Source organism: Actinia tenebrosa, unplaced genomic scaffold (assembly GCF_029948245.1).
Source record: "Actinia tenebrosa isolate PJP-AT-01 unplaced genomic scaffold, QUT_ActTen_1.0 PGA_scaffold6__47_contigs__length_16458017, whole genome shotgun sequence".
Classification (NCBI taxonomy): domain Eukaryota; kingdom Metazoa; phylum Cnidaria; class Anthozoa; order Actiniaria; family Actiniidae; genus Actinia; species Actinia tenebrosa.
In genome coordinates, this window is record NW_028292583.1 from 645,205 (window position 1) to 665,228 (window position 20,024).

The 20,024-nt window shown below is 35.4% G+C and overlaps 1 protein-coding gene and 1 long non-coding RNA gene across 2 annotated transcripts; both read left to right on the top strand.

The window, feature by feature from the left end:
• The first annotated feature begins 9,676 nt into the window (after window positions 1-9,676).
• LOC116297927 (hematopoietically-expressed homeobox protein HHEX homolog) lies at window positions 9,677-13,047 on the top strand. Its single transcript, XM_031706252.1, has 2 exons — window positions 9,677-10,323; window positions 11,112-13,047. Exons 1-2 carry the CDS (start codon window positions 9,981-9,983, stop codon window positions 11,537-11,539), a joined length of 771 nt encoding a protein of 256 aa, XP_031562112.1. The 5' UTR covers window positions 9,677-9,980; the 3' UTR covers window positions 11,540-13,047.
• Window positions 13,048-14,045: 998 nt separating this feature from the next.
• On the top strand, window positions 14,046-17,837 carry LOC116297928 (uncharacterized). The gene is made up of 2 exons (XR_004197279.2): window positions 14,046-14,308; window positions 14,381-17,837. It is a non-coding gene; the product is annotated as an uncharacterized LOC116297928 (long non-coding RNA).
• Window positions 17,838-20,024: the final 2,187 nt, after the last annotated feature.

The window sequence follows — 20,024 nt, forward strand, 5'->3', positions numbered from 1 at the left end:
ATTTAGTACACCTAGTGACCTGTGTTGTTTGTTATAGATCAAAATAATTAGAATACATTTTCTCCTTTCTGAGAATTGAGAATTATGATATTACCAAAATTATTAACCAAAGTAGATAGATTTTCCATCTACCAAGATACATTTTTTAAATAGAGAAAAGGAATATACCATAAGTACCCTTATGATACACAATTACAAATTTCAATTAAAAGGCCTTAGGGAAAATTCTTAAAGACAATGTTGGGGTTTTTCATGTTCTTTTTTTGCTAGCAGTTATTTTCCTTCTCACATTGCTTCATAAACATATACCCCATCTTTCAATTTTCAACTGTTTTGATACACTAAAAGTACTAAATGATAAGATGGTTGTTAGGAGTATGTTTGTATCCCACCCATCAAATGATTACATCACTCTGGGTATACCTTCCTGGTAATTGGTTCATCATTAATTCCTTTTGTATTAAATCAGTTTTCCATTTCTAAACCTAGGACTGAAATGTTCCTATGAGTGATACTGTCTGACCTGACTGAATCATGGGATTACACACACTACCACGTGACACCTACGAACACTACACGAATGATAACCGATGTTAAACCGATGATAATACGAAATATCAAAATCTGTTTTACGCTCTTTGAACTCTAACTAGCTCTTCTAACAACTCTGAAAAAGTCTGACACAAAACTTAATACGAATAAAAACTAAGAAATCTGAGAAGAACAAGAAGAACGCCTTAAACAACACGACTGGGAACAAATGATATCCGATGTCAAGCCGATGATAATACGAAGGTTTCCGAGAGAAAGCAGAGTGAAAGCTAATTGAAAAAGCAACTCACCAATAATAACAATAATATGTGAGCGTTAAAAACTACTTGTGAAGGTATTTCTTACTCAAATGAAGTAAAGCTAACTTAACTAGGCTTTTGAAAGCTCTGCAAGAAAATTTATCAAAAGAAAAAACAAAAACACAGGAAACCCATTAAGAGAAAATTATTACTCTGAATAGGATAACCCAGCTTGAGAAAAGAGGGGCTATTTCCAACGCAATAACTGAAATGTCTTTTCAGATGTGTTAGATATGTACAAATGCATCGTTGATTAAACCAGAAGCAAGGGCGGATCCAGGGTTTTTTGAAGGGGGGGTCTCAGGGGTAAATTTTGTGGGCAAAGCAATCCCAGTCGCATTTTTACCACAGGAAGCCCATTTGACCTCAGGAATGACAGGGGGGTTGCGACCCCCCCTGACCCTGCCCCTGGATCCGCCCTTGAGAAGAGATGGTTTAATTAGGTTTTAAACAGCATTGGTCAGCATTAGCCTCGTTTTGATAGAAAATCTAAAACATCTCGATTTCTCTTAATAGTTATAAATCATTGGTGGTGAATCAGTATTTTGAAATTTGATCCAAATTATAGGTTAGTACGTCATGGGTGAACACAATTAGTGTTATCGGGACTATAATTATCCAGTGTAGGTAACGCAATATACTTTATAGTCGTCCTTGTGTCCAGGATTTGCTATGAAGGAATTTATCATTATTAAGTATCTTTTCCCATATTAGAACATTTGAGGAATCGTAAAACCCTTGAAATGTCTACAAGGTGTACTGTACTCCCTTGCATACTAGATTTGGTCACCGAAGCATTTATCTATACGATTATTGGATGGATGGATGGATGGATGGGTGGATGGGTGGATGGATGGATGGATGGATGGATGGATGGACAGACGAATGGATGGATGGATGGGTGGATGGATGGATGGATGGATGGGTGTATGGATGGATGGATGGATGGATGGGTGGATGGGTGGGTGGGTGGGTGGATGGATGGATGGATGGGTGGTTGGATGGATGGATGGATGGATGGATGGATGGATGGATGGATGGATGGATGGATGGATGGATGAGAGACTGAATGGAAGAATACATAGATTAATACCTTTTAAGCGATCGCGATATCGCAATCAGATCCTCAAAAGCTCCTTCCACTGACTGTGTGAATAGATATGCATCTATGCACGTTATGGATGAGATGCATGGTGATCTAGTCAGTAAAATAATAAGAAATGCAATTTTTTAGACAATACTTTTTCTTCTTTTTTTTAAGTAAAAAGAAAACAAAGTATAAACTAGAAATTTTCTATTAAGAGCTATGAAAAAGCATCGACAATTTAATAGCAAAACTCACATGTAAGATGGCTAGCTTTTCACAGAATCAGGCAAACGACGTTAAAAGGCCAAGTGCACGTGTATGCACTATGACTTGGGTTGCTGAGGTAAGGTTCTGTATGACATAGTAATAACAGCGGATAGTGGTAGTGGCTACCGTGGTTTTTCAATTTAAAGGAAGTCATGATCAGGTGGTCTTCAGATTCGAGTTTCTTGTTTTGTTTTGCAGCTGAATAAGAAGACTAGGAATGTGCTACAGAAAGAGGCTATAGGGTAGGGCAGTGGGTGGGCCGGATTTCTTACACCCAATCCGCACTAACAATGCAATCTTCTTTGAACGGAATTGACGCTTTTCAAAAAATAAGCGGAAATCTTAACTTGAGTGTCAGTTACGAATGATTATGGGTTAAGCTGCTGTTAAGAATGCTTTTTTTTTTTTAATTTGAATGCATCGCTACGCTTATTCATAAGATTTTTTTTTTAAATCATAAAAGATAGATAAAATGAAAAATAAAATGAATAACTGGATAGAAATATAATAAATGGGATTTAACAGTTGCAATTCTACAGAGTAGCTCTTTATCAACTCCGAATTTCAGTTACTATTTAGATTTATTTATTTTTGCTGAGGGTCGTAGGAGGAGAGGCAAGCGCTTTTACCGTAAAGCCACCGATACTTCTATTCACACTAAATTATGAATGTGACGTTTCGCTCACTCTCGCTTAAGCTATAAATATAATATTACGAAACTTGTGTGGGGATTCAGTTAGAGGAATCTAAGTTCGCATGCAAAGCTAGCTATACTCATCATGCGGAAAGTAACATCGGCAACTAAACTAAGATTTTTTATCGTAATAAACGAACTCAAAAGTTCGACTAGTGAACGTTTTTTCACAGAAATATATTCAGGAACCGCGAAGGCACTTTTTTGCCTCGCATTCATAATTTTGTAGAGGCACTAATCCCGCGGACCCCCAGATTAGCCCCCTCCCATTCAAATCGAATACTAGGTGAATACTGAGTCAGTGTACTATGTATAGCGCTATTGGGCATCAGAGTAAATACACTTGGCAGCGCACGGTCACGTACCTGGCGACATCCTTTCAACCAATCACAGCGCGCGATTCACTGATCATCCAATAGAAATGCTCCGACACAGCACCGCCACGGACACTGTGCGTATCTGACGACATCCTTTGAACCAATCCCAGCCCGCGATTCATTGATCATTCAATGGAACCGCAGCGCGCGATCCATTTATCATACAATAGAAATCCATTAAACCATGTCGGCAATCACAGCTCGCGATTTAATGACTACCCATATTAGTACAAAAATAGCCGTACATGCGCACAACCGCAGTATAGAGATTCGTTAACTAACAAACATACACTCTTACTTTGGTCTTCTTTTCTGGCAAGCGTCATTCCATTGAGTATTATTTCTTTTAAACTGGTAACAGTTTGGTCTTCTTTTCAGGCAAGTGTCATTCCATTGAGTATTATTTCTTTTTAACTGGTAATAGTTTGGTCTTCTTTTCTGGCAAGCGTCATTCCATTGAGTTTTATTTCTTTTAAACTGGTAATAGTTTGGTCTTATTTTCAGGCAAGTGTCATTCCATTGAGTACTTTTTCTTAGTCTAAGAATCCCAGGTGTAACATTAGATAATCGTTTGTCATTTACATCACATGTATATCAAATATTGAAAAAAGCGTATGCTAAGACCGCAGCCCTGCGTCGCCTTAAGTGTCTACCGCCCGCTGACGTTTTGCTGAAATTGTATAATGCATATGTACTACCTCATCTTGAATATTGTAGTCCAATATTACTAGGCATTGGTAGAACTCTTAGCAAGAAACTAGAATATGCTAATTATTATGGTCTTAGAACCTTACAGAATCTGAGCAATAACGTAGATTATGAGGCAGTACTCAAACTTGCCTCCATGCGCACATTAGAACATAGGCGACTAGAGCAAGCATTAGTTACATTTTTCAAATGTGTAAAACAAAATGGGCCAGCATATATTTCTAATTTTTTCAAGCCGCGCGAAGTTCCATATAATCTTAGGGGTAGCAGTCATAACGTTGTACAGTACTCTTATAATAGTCAATATTTACATAACTCCTTTTCCCACATTGTCTCTCGTATTTGGAATCAGTTACCCGTTGCAACTAAGTCGGCTAAATCAGTTTCTATTTTTCGAAAGTATATCAATAAATCTAACCTAGTTGGATGCCAATGCCACAAATGTCATTAATATTTTTTCTCCCTTTTATATTTAGATTATCTAGATTTTATGAATTTTCTAGGATTAGGGATTTAAAATAGTTTTTCTATAAATATAAATATATACATATATATAGATTATTATAAATTTTATTTAGCTCTTATTATTTATTGTGTGTAGATTTTTAATTCTTATCGTATACATTTTTGTTCGGTTGTTCTTGTCAAGCACTTTTAACATGAGCCTCTGGTTCTGGAGATTGGGCGACCACTCCCTGTGTTATTTGTCATTTAAAAAATTATTCTATTCTATCCTATCCTATTTTATTCTATTATTCACTTGTCGTATTCAACACATCAACACAGTCCCAACTAGTAACCACTAGTCATTCTTATTCACTTGTCGTATTAAACACACCCACACCAGTCCCAACTAGTAACCACTAGTCATTCTTATTCACTTGTTGTATTCAACACACTAACACAGTCCCAACTAGAAACCACTAGTCATTTTTATTCACTTGTCGTATTAAACACACCAACATCGTCCCAACTAGTAACCACTAGTCATTCTTATTCACTTGTCGTATTCAACACACCCACACAGTCCCAACTAGTAACCACTAGTCATCATAATTGTATTATTTATTGTATAAGTATCATTAATTATATTACTTCTAAAATGGCTCTACTACAGGAATTGGATGACTTGTAGAGAGGTGATCTTATTCTTCTTCTCTTTATACGATCAACAGGCCTACCGCAGCGCGCACTCTACAAAACAAGCCGTCCAGACAGACCTCCTCCTCACATAAGCTGTCTAAATAAGTTCTTATTAAACTTCCTTTTTCCCCTCCTATATCCGGTGATGAGCCCCATACAACAGGTAATTCACACTGTACATTGATGGATATTAGTAATAAGAACTCGATGATCGAGTCAAAATGATGGAACGCGAACGGAAAGCTTAAGTTACTGTACATTACAAATCTCCAAAAGCGTGGTAGGACCCCAGAGGTAGGACAGAATTAAGCTAGTGTATCACATATTGTATTTCTGAGACAGGCAACGAAATGGATTCCTATACAAATTCAACCATAAGCAAGAAAATGAATAGTGAACAAATACTGAAGTAAAGAAGGTTATTTTTACATTAAACTGTCCCTCTGCGCGGCGTCGCATTTGAAAGAATCTTCAGTTATCGCACCGAATCCGATTCATTTTTGAATTTTTGAATTTTTTAAAGGAGACGGCAGAAAAAAAAATGAACTGAATAAGAAACCAGAGATACAGAAAACAATGCTACTGACATGACGACGAGTACAAATAAATCATAGCTAATAAAGTATGAATAAACTTAGCCCATAGTCGACGATCAAAAACATTTCAATTTTTTAAATTATTTTTTGAAGCTACAGCGTTTGTAATTTGGATTTTGTGTTCTACAAGCTAGTAAAGGAGCTTATTCTCGCTTTTCGAAACTTCAGCACTCCTTATCGAATCTTAAGTTTATTACACCACATTTGTATCCTTTTTGCTTAGAATTTGTGAGCTGTTTTCTCTGTTCTTTCAGATTTAGACTCTTACATGAAGCTTCTCAGGGAGTAATCAACATCGTATGTTAGGTTCAGTTATCATAGACATATAGAAAATAACTGGTTGTAAAGCAATGCAATGACGAAGAAAAAACGGTTAGGTCCATCATACTGAAAAAAAAACTGGGACAGAAAGAAAACGAAGAAAGTCAAATATATGACGACAGACGACTATGAGGAGATAGAAACGAAAGGACAGCCACATACAAAGGAAAGGAGGACAGACTTGGTCTTTGATATTTCTTATATGTGTCCATTGTCTTGCTACGTATACAGATCATTCTCAGTCAAGTACCAGATGAGGTAACATCATAAGACGGTCTTTCGTCTTTCTTCACCGATCCAATAAGTAATTGTCTGAGAGCGAGTAAGTAGTTGATGAGAGCTTTCTTCCACGGCTACACGTAACGCAAGATTGCTGCAAATAGCGTCCCTAAACTGCAATCTTATTCTCCATTGAACAATCATGACATAGTTTAACCAGAAAACCTATATCGTTTCCATGGATGCAAAAGGAAAAAAATCTCCAGCAATGTCATATAGGCGCTTATATTAGTGGAACAAAATCTAGAAATGCCATAGCTCTACAGAAGGAGAGATAGAAAGACAACGAGAGAGTAAACTGAAGAAAAAACTGAACTTGCAGCCCAGAGAGAATGAATCAATGCTCATTGTTATAAAGAAAGAGACGCCAGAAATATTTTCCCGCCTTTTTTCACTCGGCTGAGCACACGCACCAAATTCAACTTTTTTTTTCAAAGTAAGAGATTACGTACGATCAGATACTAGCTGCAAGAAAAAACGCATAGTAGCCCCATGTGTGCTGATATTTCTTTACGAGTAAAGTACATTGAACACAAGACAATTGTCTAGTACTTATCCAAGAAAGGGGATTTGCCAGGCCAGTAAGGCAGGGCTCTTGATCATACGTCATGCAGGATGGGGCCGTATATATTACTTGTTGGTATTCACTGGTCATGCAAGACACTGAGCTTTCTACAGCAAATTAACTAGTTTTCTATGTTTTCTAGCTAGTCCGCCAATGAGTAAAGCTGATTGTGTCTAGAGTTACGAAAGACTATGTTTGAACGTTGCTGCTTCTCTATGTGAAATAATTTTTAGCGAAAAATATCATAAAAAGGTACAGAAAATTATCATAATATGTTTTTAATCTCGAGGTATCAAACTTATAAAATGTATTTTAAATCGCGACATTAATAGATAAAGATATATATTGACATATATCTCGTGATTGAATCTACTAAATATGGATTATAAACTTTATACACGATATCAGTTCTACGACCTACCTCTTCAACCCTTTAAACATGATAATAATAGTATGCAATGCTGGATTTTAGTAAAATTTAAAGGTTTTTTTCAATTTGGCTCCGATAATGCATACAAGACATGGTAATCAAAATCTCTTTGCCGGAGATAATAGGCATAGTGCAAGTAACGCAAATTATAATTTATATATATATAATTAAAAAGCCACATAAAAATATACATATTTTACATCGACTTCATATCCCCTTCAAATCCCCTTTATTCAGGTAATAAATATCTATTTCAATAAATATTCAATAGTGAAAGAGCCTCTAATGCGCTTAAGTGAGGGTATATTTTATTTGGATCTTAAAAGGGCTGGGTCCCAACCTTTGATCTGGGGGCAGGGGCACTACAATGGGCGTGGGTGTGTGTCCTATTGGTATGCAGTGCACGATGCATTGTACGGATTAGTTAATAGTGATGACATTTGCAACTCACCGCCTATTTTGACCATGACTAATGAACTAGGAATTACGTTTGTAAAATAAACTCGTGGAAAGTTTATTTTTCAATATTATAAACTCTTCCTTGCGCGGGATTGGTCAAGTAGTGCGAAGAAATGGTTTTTTATACATTTTTTACAGGAAATAGGCTGAAAATGTATTATCAGTTCAATATATCTTTAGTAGATTGCTTTAACAAAAGGATGAGACGGATATATTATTTTTAGTAAATTACTAAATTCCTACTGAACAAGCCTGTTGTAGTTCATGCAATTTCAAATGGAAAAAAGGAACCAAAACTGGTATAAAAAGATGGGGAAAAAATCGTAGAAAAATCTGGAAATGTTATTTCAATGCTTGGATTGCGGTTGTAAAGCTTATTGACATTGCACAAAGATTATGATCTTTGAAATTTGCTGGAAATTTGCTGGATAATTGCGGCTTCCACGCCACAGAATGCAAGACATTTTGATTTATTTCTTTTCCGACAGGAGGCTTTGGGTTGTGCAAGAAAACAAATTTCACGACCTACGTATTTAAGCATAAAAATGAAATGATGAGTGAAATAAAAATATACAAAAGCCAGATTATACTTTAATTATTTAGGAGTGCTAGGAGCTATTACAGGAAGGTATCCCACTGTTCAAATCCGATATTGATATTATTACGATAAGTGATATAACACGACCCAACAACTTGCCCCTTTATCACAGCCTTGGTTCAAATACAAGATGTAATTCCTTAATCCACTTAATCTTCTCACTATAGATTTAAGCCTATACTCACCAACTATTGACTTTTTGTGAACATCAATTACATTATTTGTTTCTTTTGGTTTTTCTCTTATCATTTAAGTCGTAAATTGGTCAAAGAGATGTTTTTTATACTACTTGAACAGGGGGTTATTTTACAACCGATCTAGTACATTTAATCCTCTATATATATATATCCTAAATATAGGGCTTAATCTCTAAGGCCACGCGCAGACTTGAAACATGTTTAACTCGAGAGATTTTTTGAAAAATCGTATTTTACAAAAAAGTGCTTAAAAATAACCAATGCAGAATCTATAGGTCGCATTTTCAACCATTCGTTTTAAAGCGAAATTCTTCAAGATTTGAGCAATGACAAGATCTTGGTGTTGGAAGTTTCTCATCAATGTTACATTGTTTGCCTATCGAGATACATTTTTTGCTTTTTTTTCTTCGGTGAGTTGATAAAAAAAACGAAATTATATTGTACGATGTAAACCTTTATTTTCTAGATGACACAAATTGCACTATTCATATGAGTTCTCAAGCCGTGCCGGGACAAAAGGCATAGTGCGCAATGGAATGGTGTGTGCCGACAGAAATTGGACACAGTTGCGCACCATACGACGGTTACTGTATGCGCGCGCGCTCGTTGGTTGAATTATTCCGCCTAAGAAATATTGGCTTTTTTTCTGTTGTTTTCGAGTAAAAAGGATTGATTATTTCAACTCTTTTTTTCTTAGAAACTAAAATATTTTCGGTAGATTTAAGATGGGCTTTGACACACAAGAAAGCGGAACCGCGCACACAAAGGAACAGTTGATCAAAGCAAATCCGTCCAACTCGCTACCCACTTGACGATTTCCTGCCCAAACAAACACACTCTAAACAAGATGTTGCATGCAACATGCAACTGTAAATCAGTCCAAAAAATACATCGAAATGCCTTGCACTCCAAACCTTCCTGTACAAGTGTTGAATTGATCCGAGAAGCGGACGAACCCTTCCGGTTGATGTATTTTTGACACCGGAAACATGCTCGTGCTTGAGACGGTGACCCTTCGGTATGGCCGTCTACGTCACGACTCAGTTTTTAGCTTACGTACAAGTATACACACTACCCGTCTTAGTTAATCCCGTCAAGATTTATAGCCTTCACAAGCAACATGACGTAAAGGCATCTGTACGTAAACATTGGATTGAGAACTCTGCTGCTATCGGGAAAATCTATTTTTATAGTCGGTGGTTGTAAAAGTAGATTACAGCACTTTACACGGGGCTTTACACCTCGTGAATGCGAGCCGCGTTGATTGGATGATAGACTGGTTTAATTAGACAGCAGTGACGCGATCTTGATGGCTTTGATATGATATAAGCGGAGACAGTCAGTCGAGATAACTTGTTGGAGTTTACGCTCATTCTCAATTGTACACCGGGCTGGTAACACTTCGAACATGGCGTCCGATAATCGCGCTACAAGATCGCCTTCAACGGCTCCAAGTAAGAGCTCTTTTTCAATAGACAACATTCTAAACATTCAAAACAGCGGAACACAGGAGGCTAGAAAATTTGACATTTTTCCACAAGGTTTTAGCAACGTTCCACCACTAGCCGCAGTCCCATCGCTGTTGCCTACAGCCCTAAGGCCATCACTAATGGACTTCAGCATAACGCAAATGCTTCCACCTTTGCCTTTTCAAAACCCATTGAATCTTGAGGATTTCCATATGGCTGCCGCACACCCGTTCCCAACCTTCCCATTCAACTTAAGCTACCCTAGACAAGGGATCCCAATGTGTAAGTATAACTATAAGTACCTTTAGACTTGACTTGCCATGACATTATAGTCTTGTCTTGTCTTAGTTATTTCCGTACGGTGCAAAGGCCATCAGAGTGCAACATATAGTTGGTTAGTTTTTCGTTTTGTCACATAGTGACGTGTTCGTACGTTGAGTAGACCCGAATTGAGCATGATAAATCGAGTGTTAAGAGAGACCACGCGCTGTGAAGCCAGTAACTACTCCAGGGTGTTGGTCTTACCATTTGTTGTCTTAACCTAAGAAACAGCGTCCTCGTTGTTGTACTGTAGTTCGATTTGTCTTGCTTTTTCTTCCCAATTTGTGGTCCATCATACGTTACATCTCTCTATATACGACCCTCAGTGCGCAACGTGTTCAGGTAAACGTGACTTAAACACACGTCGTCTCCTGTTTCTCAACGAGAGCGCGAAAAACATCAATGTTTTCTTGAGCGCAGCTCAATTGTTTACTTTCCATTTTGAGTCTTGTAACTCGAAAAACTCTACGTGATCTCAAAATACCGTTTCCGCACTTGGGGTTTTCAAAATATTCCGGAACAACTCACCTATCGTCAAAATCGTTTAGGCGAAAAGTTTCAACTTTTCTCGTATGTATGATTTTGTTTTTATCTTAAAGCTAAACGATGCGTATGGAAGCTAAACGACCAAACAAGAACTATCCTTTTATATAATCCGATTAACTAGTTGCACAGTTTATTTCATTTCAACAGCACCATTGAATATGTATTTCACACTTTGCTAACACTTTATATTTTTAATTTCACAGCTATGAATCCCTTTTTGAAACGCCGCAAACGCTTCATGAGAAAACCTAAACAGAGACCCCTGTTTGCTCATAGCCAGATTGAACGTCTTGAGAAGGAGTTCGGCAAAGAGAAATATCTAACAGAAGCAAAACGTGGCGAGCTTTCCAAAGACTTGGGAATGACTGAAACACAGGTTAAAACTTGGTACCAAAACAGGCGAACGAAATGGCGCAAGGAAATCAAGGAAAAAATGAATCCCGAAGGAAGGAACGAAGAAAATCGCCAGAAGGAAGAAAGAGGCAGCCATGTTTGGGAAGATTCCATGTTGAACGGCTACGAATGCATGCCACACAGTTTAAATACATCAGGTTCGTTTTCTTCCAAGCTTCAAGAAATGCGTACATTTGTTGACTTGGAAACTATAAAACCACGATTTACCTTCAGTTAAACGAGTTGTGTGTGTCATGCTTGTTCAAGGAAGCCATGTTGCATTGAACTTCGCTAAGCTTTCAGCGAAAGAAACAAGTCAATCAACAAGGAAATCCAATTACTACAAGACGATTTTCACTCGCTGTTTTTATACAAGTTTATTGTCTGGTTTTCTCGAAACGAAGAGTTCTTTTTTGAACACAGAAAAAGTACAAACCAACTAAACATTTCAGGTTTTTAAATCAACTTTGAACAGTATTTCTATCATAGTATTTTTGAAATGTGTTATTCTACCAAAACTGTCCAGCTATCTCTAGGAACACTATTTAATGTCTAAAATAGTTTTCTATCTTTTTCTATTCGAAAACGAACGAAATTACGAGTTCCAAAGGTGAATATGTGTCACGTTTATTGTGTTCTAAACAGGAGGTCAACTAATTACAATAGCTCCATTTTACACCGATTAGATCTGATTCCGGGACCAACTAAAAAACATCGAATTTACGACTATAAAAGAACTTTTAAAAATCACTACAGAAAAATACTCTAACTCAAATGAATCTATTTTGTCATATGGTATGAAATCTTCAACTAACTCACGATTTTGATCTTGACGTAAATTGTTGAAGAAGGTATTTCTTACTTACACGAAGACTTACTAATAAGCGAAAAAATGTACTTCTTAAACGATTCTAAACAAGTACGAATGTCTATGATTCTGAATGTCATATTTTCTTTCTTTCTTAAAATGTTTTAGCGACCACACACACTCATCTGTCGTTTGCACTGACCTCATCTTTCTTCTAAATTCTTGTCAACATACATGGATTCCTTCCATTTAAACAGGGTCAGGTATCTTAGATGTGTTATAAAAAATTGTTCCTCGTTTATAGAAATATTTTTAGAGCTTTCATAGTCTTACCCCAATGTCTTTCAGATTTATATAGAGATATATAGCTAACATATAAGTTGTTTTTACATGTTTTCTTTATACTTTTATCATATGTAGAACTCTTACTTCATATAAATATATATATACAATCAAGTTACATGCAAAAAAAAATTAAAAATTATACTATTTTCGAATCTACGGTAGCACTTTAATATATATATTACAGATAAATATATATACTCTGTGTATTAATCTATATATATACTCTGAGAGAGAAGTCTTGCAATGCTGCTCTCAAAACGTGTATCTTAAAAAAAGTTATGATGAATCTATTTTCGATTCTTACCTCATAGTGACAAATATACGAATATATATGTTGTTATTATTCAATAGAATTCAATGAACTTGGAATTTTCCAAAGCTATTTACACCAGTAAACATTGGTTTCAGTTATGACTTATATCATTTGGTATATATACATGCTACTATACTTTAATTGATATTTAGTTCCAAGGTGTTATAATGAATGATATTTATCTCCAATACTTCCAGTACAATGCTTAATAAAGAAACGCTATTTTAAATCAATTTTTTTTAAAATATTAAAACATTGATATGCCTACCTTTTATAATAAAGTGTGATTTTGCTGAAAATTCAGTTTGAATGAAGTTGTTGTTGTTCATAGGTTTATATTAATACAAATTGAACTTTTCCAAACTTTTATCTCATCACATGCATGTATGACACTTTTTTGCAAATGCTACCTTTGGAATTAGAGAAAGAGGAGCATAAACAAAGACTGTTTATAGCAATATCAGTCTCAGCTATTTTTCTGAGTTTCCGAAATTCGGTATTTCGCGCCAATCATAAGACACACACACACACACAAAACAAGATTCTAATCTTGTTCAAAATGTGGGCTTTCCCCTTTGTGCTTTGCCTTTTACCCTAGTAGCGAATAAAGTATCTCTTAAAAGGTCCTTCTTAGTCAAGAGCTACATGGTACGATTCAAGATGAGCTGGATTCCATTTGTCTTCACTGGCGAGGCCGCAGTTTCTAAGAAGCTCTCTCCATTTATTATTGTCTTCACTGATTTCAAAATAAACAAGATTTAAAATTTTTGTTTTTATTTTTTGTGTTTTTAAAGACAATTTGGCCGGCTCACAGCAATTAAATTATTAGGGATTTTTTATGTTTGACTCCATGACTCTTGGAACCTCTTAATGTCGTGTACTCAACGAGTGCTCTCGTGTTATAGTGAATACACCAGGTACTCTAATCGTGATCAAATTTCACAGCATGATTTACAACATTTTTCAGTACTTAACGGAGAAAAGGAAACAGCTAATGATTGAGTACATGATTTTAACGGTCATTTTTGCAACCTACGATTAGCAATTTTTGAGTTTTGGTTGCCGTCTACTCAAGGATTTCTCCACTGAAACTATCACATTCCGTTCATATAAAAACCAAACTGGCTTAAAAGTTATATTTCTTTATAAAAACGCACTATATCGTCAAGGAAAGACCTAGGGGATCGGCAGAACGGCAACCGTATCGGTATCGGAAGATTTCTCTCACTGGACAATTAGTTTTTCCTTCCCCACCCATGAAAAGTTAAAGGTGTGTAGTGTGTCGCTTAAAAATTATGACCTTTATGCAAAACTATAAAGTTCCAAAGGGCCTAAAACTAACATTCGAGTAAATATCATGCTCGAATGTGGTCAGCATTTAAGACCCAAATCACTAAGATAAGTATATCTGAAACATGTACGAGAAAGGAATAGCACTAAAGAAGATCAGAAAAGAGGAAAGACTTCTGAAGTTATTGAAAGAACTTCCTGGGCCTACAAATGACAATTCTTTGTACTGAAAGATTGCCGCCATCAAACAAGTAATGAATATTTCATTTCGTTCTCAATATTTCCTTAATGTATATATGTAACAGCATATTATTTTATTTTAGAGCATTTGAAATGAATTTTGTGGCAGATTTATGAGTGATAGTTATAGTGCATCTTGATGGACGTTGAGTTTCCCGCGGGAAGGGCCAAACAACTGCAAGTTATAAATTTCCCGTAAAGCATGAAAAGCCATGTAACAAAAGCAAGAGTGAACCTCTTAGAGAAAGAGAAACGAAAGAAAAGAAAGTTGGTAACTTTCTACAAGAGAAAAGCAATAAAATAATGAACAGAATCGACAAAAAAGTACTTTTTGTACCAGATGATGGCAGCCATTTTGGCGAAGCTTCCTTGTAGGCCGATGCTACTAATTTGGAATTTTCTTTCTTTCTGAGGTATGTTTCTCTTGCTTTTCTTTTATTGAGGACTTTGAAAACCATATTTGAAATAAGGATAGCTAGTAAGTTAAGACACCGTATAGTATGCGGCGAGTATGTTCCTCTAGACATACATACCCTTCGTGTTTTAGGCATTTTCAAAGAGAAGCGTTTACAGAACGGATTAGAACTTTCATCGGAACAAGTATGTCTGCTTCTGTAGAAGGCTCGTTATTGGTTCTGTCTCGATGCTGCTTTCACTACTCATATTAACTTCTAGCCATTAATCAATTTGTTTCAACGCGAGATTACTTTGTAAGTTTAGAGCGGAGAAGAAGATAGTTCCTTTAATACTTTTTTGAAGATTTGGAGCGTTTTCTGTGGAGATTTCTGTCCGTTCGGCTCATCATCTATCAACTTCATGTACAATAATACACTATAGAATCTCTGAGTAAAGCTTTGATGAGACAAAGCAGAGAGTTGCTCAGTTTTAAGCTCAATTCATTGTGTGTATACAAGCTTCATAAAGGTAAACTTGCTTAATTCTAATTGAGGATGAACTAATAGCATTACATTGTTTTAAGAATTACTAATTTAAGATACTGAAAAAGCTGAAGGTCTGTAAGTTTAAAAAAAAGGCATTACCTCATTTATCGAAGTTTTGGTTTCAGTTATTGATTCTTTCAAGTATTGAATTTAAAGCTATTAATCCAACTGAGTTTTATAAGCATTTTCTGTTAGACAGAATTTTAAAGTACTGGAATCCAAATCTTGTAGAACGTAAAAACATTAAAGTAAACCGAAAATTGAATGGAAAACTCACCACAATTTAGGGTGTTAATAATGTAGTAAGTTACTAGCAATTCTAAGATCACAAGAGTGTATTGCAAGTATGACCCTATCTTTCCTCTCTGCCAAATCAGTGTCAACAGTAAAAATTTTCTTCTTCGAGGTCAAAAAGGCTTAGTTTTCGTCGTGGACTATGTACTCGTTATTAAGCAGAGCTATTGTTACTTCATGTACTAGATTTTGTTGCTATTTTTTCACATACTTCAGCTTTTATCTTCAAGACGATAAACCTTACTTTAACACAAATAATTAATTTTCATTGTAACTAGTGATTTTGAGTGAAGGAGAGTAGTTTATTTTTTTCCAAAACAAAGACTCAAGCGAGCCAAAGTATAAATTATGGTGGTAAAATGGGTTGTAAGATCCCTCTCTCGCACACTGCATTCGACTTTATACTCATTTAACTAACAAATGGGATTAGTAAATCCAATCGCATCTTTAACTTAATCAGTTATAATTGATGGTCGGTTTGGTAGCACTGCAAGATGCTACTGTAGTAATCAATAACATTTGTTTGAATTTCATATTTGTGGAAAATTCTTACAAACTCCACTTAGTTAAACACCTCTTTCTTAGCGAGTGTCAATAAAAATGTAATCCTTTTTGTCTTTTTTCTTTATGAAGCGTTCAATAATCTAGCTAGGACGCCTGAAATTGTTCTAAACGGAGTGTACAGCATAATACAGGGCTCAAAATCCTTGATAGGTGCGTTTCGATTCAGTCGAAGATGGAACTCTCCAAATATTGTACTCATCAAGTTGCAGCACTCTCCTTTTACCGTTTTCAAAAATAACTCCCTTGCATAAAAATACGAATTCGATCATTGAACCCGTTGCAGCTGTAATTTGTTTTTTTATATTTCTTTATGCAAAGACTAAATAAACGATACGAAAATACGTATAGTGTTGGAAGAGACTCTGAGGATGCTACAGGCCTTTTGATGTCACCAACAAAGTACTGATTGAAGTAAAAAAATTCAGAATTCCTCGTTTTAGTAGCTTTTTCATAAATAATACTTTTCTTATTTGTACTAGGAACTAGTGTTAATGTCCCAGTAGTGAGAGAGGAATACACTTTGATAGAAACAAAGATAGAACGAAATTTCTAGTAATAGTGATGCTTGCTTTAAAAAATCCCAAGATGGCCGAAACATTTACAAAACTTTACTATAGTCTCTTCTAAAACACTGACCGATGAATACAAATCCTCTCAATAAAATTATTCTAGTGTAAAGACTTAAATAAGGTTTTTTAAATCAGATAATATTTTAAGGAAAACCTGGAATCAAACTTTTAAAATTGCTATCTCTACTACTCTAAAGTGTTGGGTATTTTATCAGCAAAGTAGCGACCTTTATAGCAAAATATAAGTAATTAAATTGTGTTAAGAGCAAATAAGAAAGTCTTTATCTTATGTGATTGCCTATCTTATGAATTTTTAAACCAATATCATTAGATGTTGATATTTTTCAAGGAATGAATTGAACTGAATTGTTTGCAGATCAGTCGATGGGAAGTTTACACCATACCAGGGACTGTTTGTACAGCTTCGTAAGCTACTGATTAGTACGAAACAAATGTCTTGTATTTCATTTCTACGTCAGTTTATCAACAAAAGTATAAAGTATTTTGTTTGCAGATGTTTATTTATTCTAAATTTATATTATTTAGTATTTTAGTAATGCTAACACAGGCTTTTTTTGTCATTGTTTTTCATATAAAATATTTGTTTTTCAAACACGACATGGGTAAAAGACCTAGAGAACGCCCTCACTTGCAACAGACGAGGTAAAAAGGATTTACTGGTGGACGACAAACATTTTGGTCACAAAATAAATTCATCGATGGCCAATATTGGTTACTTTGTAGAAGTTTCAAGAGCCAAGATTGACAGAAACACCGAATAAGAAGCAACAGGAAAACAGGAAACCAACATGGCGAAAGATAACCCAGAACTAGCTGCACAAGTACTTGAAAAACTGGGACTTTGAAGGAACGAGACATCGATGTGTGGGATGTTGACTTTCAGAACAAGATTGAACACTCAGTTAAACAAAAGAACTTTAACCCCGAATCCTTAATCCATGGTTAAGACACATGTAGTGTTGTAGTCTTGCCTTCAAACTGACATGAACTGTTGTTGATTCTCTGCAGAAATGACCCTCGTACCTATGGACGAATATCCGTAAGACCCCGCTGAGTGCAAACTCCTTTGTACTTATTAATGTAACAATATAATCTTATTTCCCATAAACATTTTTTTCCCATTAAACTAATAAAAATAATAATCAAAACTCGGTTGGACAACAAATGCCACACATTCTTTATAAAGTCTCGTATTTGAATGACACATTTATAACAGCTATTGCCTAATTTCTCGTCTTTACTATCAATGAAATAGTCGCGGCCAGTCAAAGTTTGTAGAATAAAATGCATTCCCAGAAAAAAAAGAAAAAAAAAGAACGCATATTATTTGGGTTAGTCACTAGTGGTATCGCTTTAAGAGGTCATCATGATCCATGTACTGTTTGTGTTTCTATTAATTATATCATAAAGTGCAACTGGGGGCTCCAATAATCTGACAAAATGAACCTATTTTGAAATCATGAGCTCGTAAGGAAAATGATAAAGGTTTTGCTGATTCTAGACTTGATAATGGTGATTATTTGTTGCGTTGCGTTCAATTGCAAGCAGTGTTGTTTCTATTTTTATGCAATGGCAGGAATTTTAAAATTTGATGCTTATTGATTAAAGATGTGATTTAAAAAAATAAACAATAACACTACAGTCTAGCTCTATGACTAGACTATTTTGTGTGACATTTTCTAGAGATTTTTTTAGCGGTTCAAAGATCATTCTCGCTTCGGTGTTTCACAGATGACCCGACGTCTTTTCTGCCATGTTGGTGTCAACATTTATAGCGTCTTTGTTCTTTGTACGTATCAATGGGGTCAAAAAGGGTTTGCTGTTTTTATGTACTTAATCCACGAGGTAGAAAGACGAAAACTTTTTAAAGATGTTTTTCAATCTTTTTATTTTTTATTTTTATTCCTTTTGGATTGACAATGCAATTACCTTTAGAATACTTTCTCAAAAAAGCCCGCCATTTTGGTCTTTGAGTAAGCCTTCTGCTATGAGACGATTTCTGTTGCCTTTTTTTGTTGTTACTTTTTATCTTTCTTGTTGATGTCCTCAAGTAAATGGAGGTCAGTGTTTTTGATACTACAGCGAACCGACAAAAAACGGAACTGCAGAAAGACAAAATTACATAACAGATTGGACACAAGCTGTTTACTACTCGTGACGCCAAAAAGTGCATAGCACTTTGCCAGTTTGTTTTGGCTATACTCAAAACACCTTGAACAGATTTAATATTCCCAAAGTTTACTACCAATGAACTTTTTCCAAGTTTTAATATGTCGGGTTTTCTTTTGTTCTCTTTTGTTTTATTTTCTTTATATATGGAGAAAATATTTATCCAGTTAGGTATACTGATTACAAACGACCTCAGAAGATGCCGACAACTAAATTAGTCAATTCAAGGAGGCGTCATTCCATAGGCTTTCAAACGAAAACGAAACCAAAGCATGTGTGGCTTTAATCTCTAGCAAAAACATATTATGTTAAAGTCTTTCCACTTTTTGTCTAAGAGAATAATTTCGATATATAATAGATATAAATCTATCTGATTTATGGTATTTGTTTTGGTATATAAGACAACAAAGAAGCTAGTCAAAAAGAATGGAAAAAGTTAGGAAATCAAGGAGTTCTTTATATTGATTTTGGGTAACTGCCTAAAAATATACTCTGATGGGCTCTACGTTTTGCTTTTCCTGTACACAGTTATAAAATGCAACGAAACCAAATTTACAATTTGAGACTGTTATAACTGGAATTTCTTTGAACGTCCAATCTTTAATTTTGCAAATATCTCGGATGATACTGAAGTAATAATATAGAATGTTTTATAAGGACGTTAAAACTGAGGAATCAGAACATCAAGTTATGCAGCTTGCCTCAATCAAGTCCCTCCATCTGAACTCATAGGGATGCTGTTTGAATCTTGTAGCTGAATGGTCATTTTGGAAAATATGCAGCATTTTTGTGAAAAAAATCAATAAGTGCCCCTTTTATGTCTTGAAAAACAGAACTATGTAGACTTTCTCACATGTTGGAGAACTTGCATCTTTCCATGAATAAAAAAAAACAACAAAAACACAAGTCCAACCGACGTGAAGTCAAGTGGTCTGAAAAGATATCCTATAAGCTGATCTAAATGAGTTAATTGGCATTGTTTTAAGAATTCTTACACTTAATTCTCAAAGAAAATTACAAATTGTTGTTTGACTAATTTTCCAAAAGGGTAAATTTGCAGCACCGATGAGTATGATAAAATATAGATCTTTATAATTTTGATTTCAAATACTAAGTTCAACTTTTTTTAAATTCTTTTTTCCCGTTATTCGACAGCCACAGTTTTGTGG